Source organism: Citrus clementina, unplaced genomic scaffold, assembly GCF_000493195.1.
Source record: "Citrus clementina cultivar Clemenules unplaced genomic scaffold, Citrus_clementina_v1.0 scaffold_5, whole genome shotgun sequence".
NCBI classification, from domain to species: domain Eukaryota; kingdom Viridiplantae; phylum Streptophyta; class Magnoliopsida; order Sapindales; family Rutaceae; genus Citrus; species Citrus x clementina.
In genome coordinates, this window is record NW_006262201.1 from 6741287 (window position 1) to 6744875 (window position 3589).

General features: G+C 34.0%; 1 protein-coding gene across 1 annotated transcript in view; it reads right to left on the reverse strand.

Annotated features, from left to right (window-relative positions):
• Positions 1 to 3050, reverse strand: part of LOC18041597 (zinc finger protein ZPR1) — an 8227-nt gene extending 5177 nt beyond the window's left edge. The window contains exons 1-6 of the mRNA XM_006431684.2: positions 2910 to 3050; positions 2781 to 2825; positions 2659 to 2699; positions 2487 to 2568; positions 2165 to 2209; positions 447 to 503 (exon numbers count right to left, since the gene is read on the reverse strand). Coding sequence (XP_006431747.2) covers positions 447 to 503; positions 2165 to 2209; positions 2487 to 2568; positions 2659 to 2699; positions 2781 to 2825; positions 2910 to 3029 — 390 coding nt within the window. The 5' untranslated portion in view covers positions 3030 to 3050. The remainder of the gene's footprint in view (positions 1 to 446; positions 504 to 2164; positions 2210 to 2486; positions 2569 to 2658; positions 2700 to 2780; positions 2826 to 2909) is intronic.
• Positions 3051 to 3589: the final 539 nt, after the last annotated feature.

Genomic DNA, 3589 nt, shown 5'->3' on the forward strand with positions numbered 1-3589 from the left:
AAAAGGGAGAGAATGGAAGAACCATCACCACTTCTTTCAAACCAATCAAGCAAACAAAAACAAGATTGAGAATTAACTTTTTGAGGCTAACTCATTGAATTGTCTACCATTTCTAACAGTAAGCAACCTAACGTCTTTCAGTCTCTTAATTAAAGATACGGCTAAGTCCAATGCAATTAATTATGCAACACAATATTGAGCATCTATCTGATGGAGACCAAGCAATTCCAAAACAAATCTCTCTTCTCTCTTACAATTTCCATCATACTTAGTCCGGTAACTACTGTATTCTTATCTTTCTTGGCCTTTTAAAATGAAATGTCTGTCAAGAAGAATATTTTTAAGAGCAAGAAAGACATAAGGCCAAAAATAAATCAACACAGTAGACCACTACAAACCCGAAAAGAGGGGGCCGATAACAAATGAATAGGGTTTAAAGAACATACAGTTGACAAACTTCCACGCTGAGCCTCAGGAGGAATCTCAAAATCCAGTTCAGGAATCTGCATACATGATAAAAAAACAAAATAAAATGCATAACTCACTACAATATGACAAAAATATCTAGAGTATCCACGAGATTGCACATAAGAAAGTAGATACGACACAAAATCAGAACTGAAGGAATCACCAATTGTGTTAACCAAAGTAAGCCAGACAATTCTATTGCAAAAATCTATCACTTCAGAATTCAAGACGATTTCTGAAATTAGGGATTTAATATTTTAGACATACAACAATAACGAAAATAAGGAAATGTTGACACACTCTCTCTCTCTTTCATTCTTTGCTGTTGCTAAGGCACACGAAAACATTTTTTTTAAATATTTACCAAGTACATTCCAAAGTTTAAAATATTATTACAATCCATAACTGAGTACTATATCATATTCTCCGAAAATATAGATTCTCAATGAGAACCCCATATCATTTATTTAGTGTTTTATAAGTTATTGATTTCAAGTGACCCTATAATCAGATTTTTCCTCTTCTGCAAACTTTGATGTGTCAGTTTGCAGTTTGTCAAGAACCGCGACAACATAATTTCTAAAGACTAAACCCCAACTCCATATCAGTAGAACAATTACAACAAATAACCAATGGAAGTAAAGAGGCTTTTCCTCTATTGTAATCCTTTATTTCTCCTACAATCCTTTATTTCTCCCTGCATTCATTTACAGAAGAAAAAGAAATGCCCTCTAGTATGGGAACTGAAGCTCTAAGCAAAAGTAACCTCAATGTTTTGCATATTTTTAGCAAATTAAAGCACTAGTTGAACTTGTCTGATAATTTAAATTTATGGCAGAAAAGTCCTTGAGTCACTTAAAAAGTTCTAGCAAAAATATAGCTCAAATGCAACATCTAAAATAAAAAATTATATTAAAAAAGGGTCTAGTTGGTCCAAAGGTTATAAACACAAATGACAAATGAAAACATATGCACGAAGCTGTAACAAGAAGGTTTACAAATGCTACACCAATGCTTTCATAAAGCAAACTCTCAAAACCAGGTGCATGACTTGACAACAGAGGGGAAGTATAAGCAAACGAGAGAAACTTTTATAAACAAATATGTAGATGATGCAAGAGTCAGCATTTTCATGCTCCATATGAAGGTTCAAATGCTACACCAATGCTTTCATAAAACAAACTCTCAAAGCCAAGTGTATGACTTGACAACAGAAGAGAGGGGGGGTTAATAAAGAAATGAGAGACACTTTTATAAAAAAATATGTAGATGTTGCAAGAGTCAACATTTTTCATGCTCTATATTGCACTCAATTAATAAACCAATTAAGTGGAAAGCAATAAAGCGAAACCCAAATGAGAAGTTAGTTTGCAATGGATTGGTTTAGTTTGGTCCATATGCTACATTATAAAATAAAATAAAATAAAATAAAGTAAAGCCTAAGAAGTTGTCCCAGCACCAATCCCACTGAATTTCTTAATGTTTCAAACAAACAATTCTGGAAAAAGAATAAAAAAAATAAAGGGAAAAACCAGATCTAAGCTATAAGCCACTAACGTACCAATTGCATTCAAAGAGGAACAACAAGATCACCAAATTTAATTAAAGGTGAAAAAAAATTGTAAATACGTACAATGGTTAACATAAACTACTGAACTTGGTATTAAAAGGCCGCAAGTATAATAAACTTAAATACCTTAATGGTGGCAGACTCAGATTTCACTACTTGGCGGTGGAACATCTGCATTAAAGAAACTTATCAATTTGCAATTCTAACTGGGAACCGGTAAAACAAAATACTCCAGATGTAGGAAGAAATGCCAAAAGTGACAAAATATAGTAGACTGATAATGACTTAATAGCCAGTAACTTAAAAAGCACAAAAAGCGACAGAGAAGTAAATTGGAAGAAAGCAATGTTTAGAAATAATGCATGCAGCTTTGTAATTAGCTCTGCAATCCTTATTGTTCAACCATAAAACTGAAAATTTTGATTCATCAATGCTTTACTCCAGTTACCTTCTGATCGCTTGAAGGAACCTTCAAACTGTAATTACAACCTCGTGGTTGGATCTCACCAGCGAACTGAACCTCATTGTTCCTAGAAACAGAAACAAAAGAAGAAATATAATGTTATTGGAAGTAAAATACATTATAATTGGAAGCAAAAGAAACATGGCGTTAGAATTACCTCTCACCACAATGCGGACACTCAAAAGCTGACAACAAGACCTGCAAGCAGCAAAAGCTATTAAGCAAGCAAAACAGTTTAGATGCTAGAACCGGAAAAAGAAATCAAGACCAACAATATACCTTTCTGAAGTGAGGAATTAAAGTCAATAAAAACCTTGTCACTCCCTGTTAACAAAACAAGTCATAATCGTAAATAAAGCATACGACATGCATGGCAAATTCAATTAATTAGGGAAGTTAAACAGTTACGTTTTCACCGCAACGCATGCACAGGCTTTCAACTTGGTAGAGAGGAGCATCAGAGTCATCTGCAGAAACTGCTTCCACCACTGATCCTACATCAACTATTTCTTCTTTGTTATTTTCCATTTTAGCCTCCTCCTCCTCCTCCTAAACCACATGCACACAACAAGCAAGCAAAGCATAACATATATTAGTAATGGTAGGCACAGGACAATTCAGTCCGACATTCAACCATTCACCAAAGATTAATCTTCAATTAATTGTATTAATGAGTACCCACAGAGAGACAGTCCGTCGACATCAAATACAAAATTGAATTTTCAGCATATGTTAAAAATAATCTTCAACTTCATTCAGCCTTATGGACGAGATCGAATTTTCTAAATTAAAGTATCTATCTATTCATGCAATTGGACTTCCACACGAATTCACCGTGCATGTCCAATCAGTATAAAACTTAATTACATTACATCAATGAAATGACCCCTCCTTACGATAACACAATTCTCTAGCAATGCCCGCTATAACTTCAATTCACAAAACCAACGATGAACTATCAAATAACACCAAATTGGTCCAATCATTTCCAATATGCCCCAAATATACAAATCTAAAACATCATGCAGTCACAAACATTACAAGCATTCATCACCATCATCATCGCTAACTTATAGATACAACAAGAC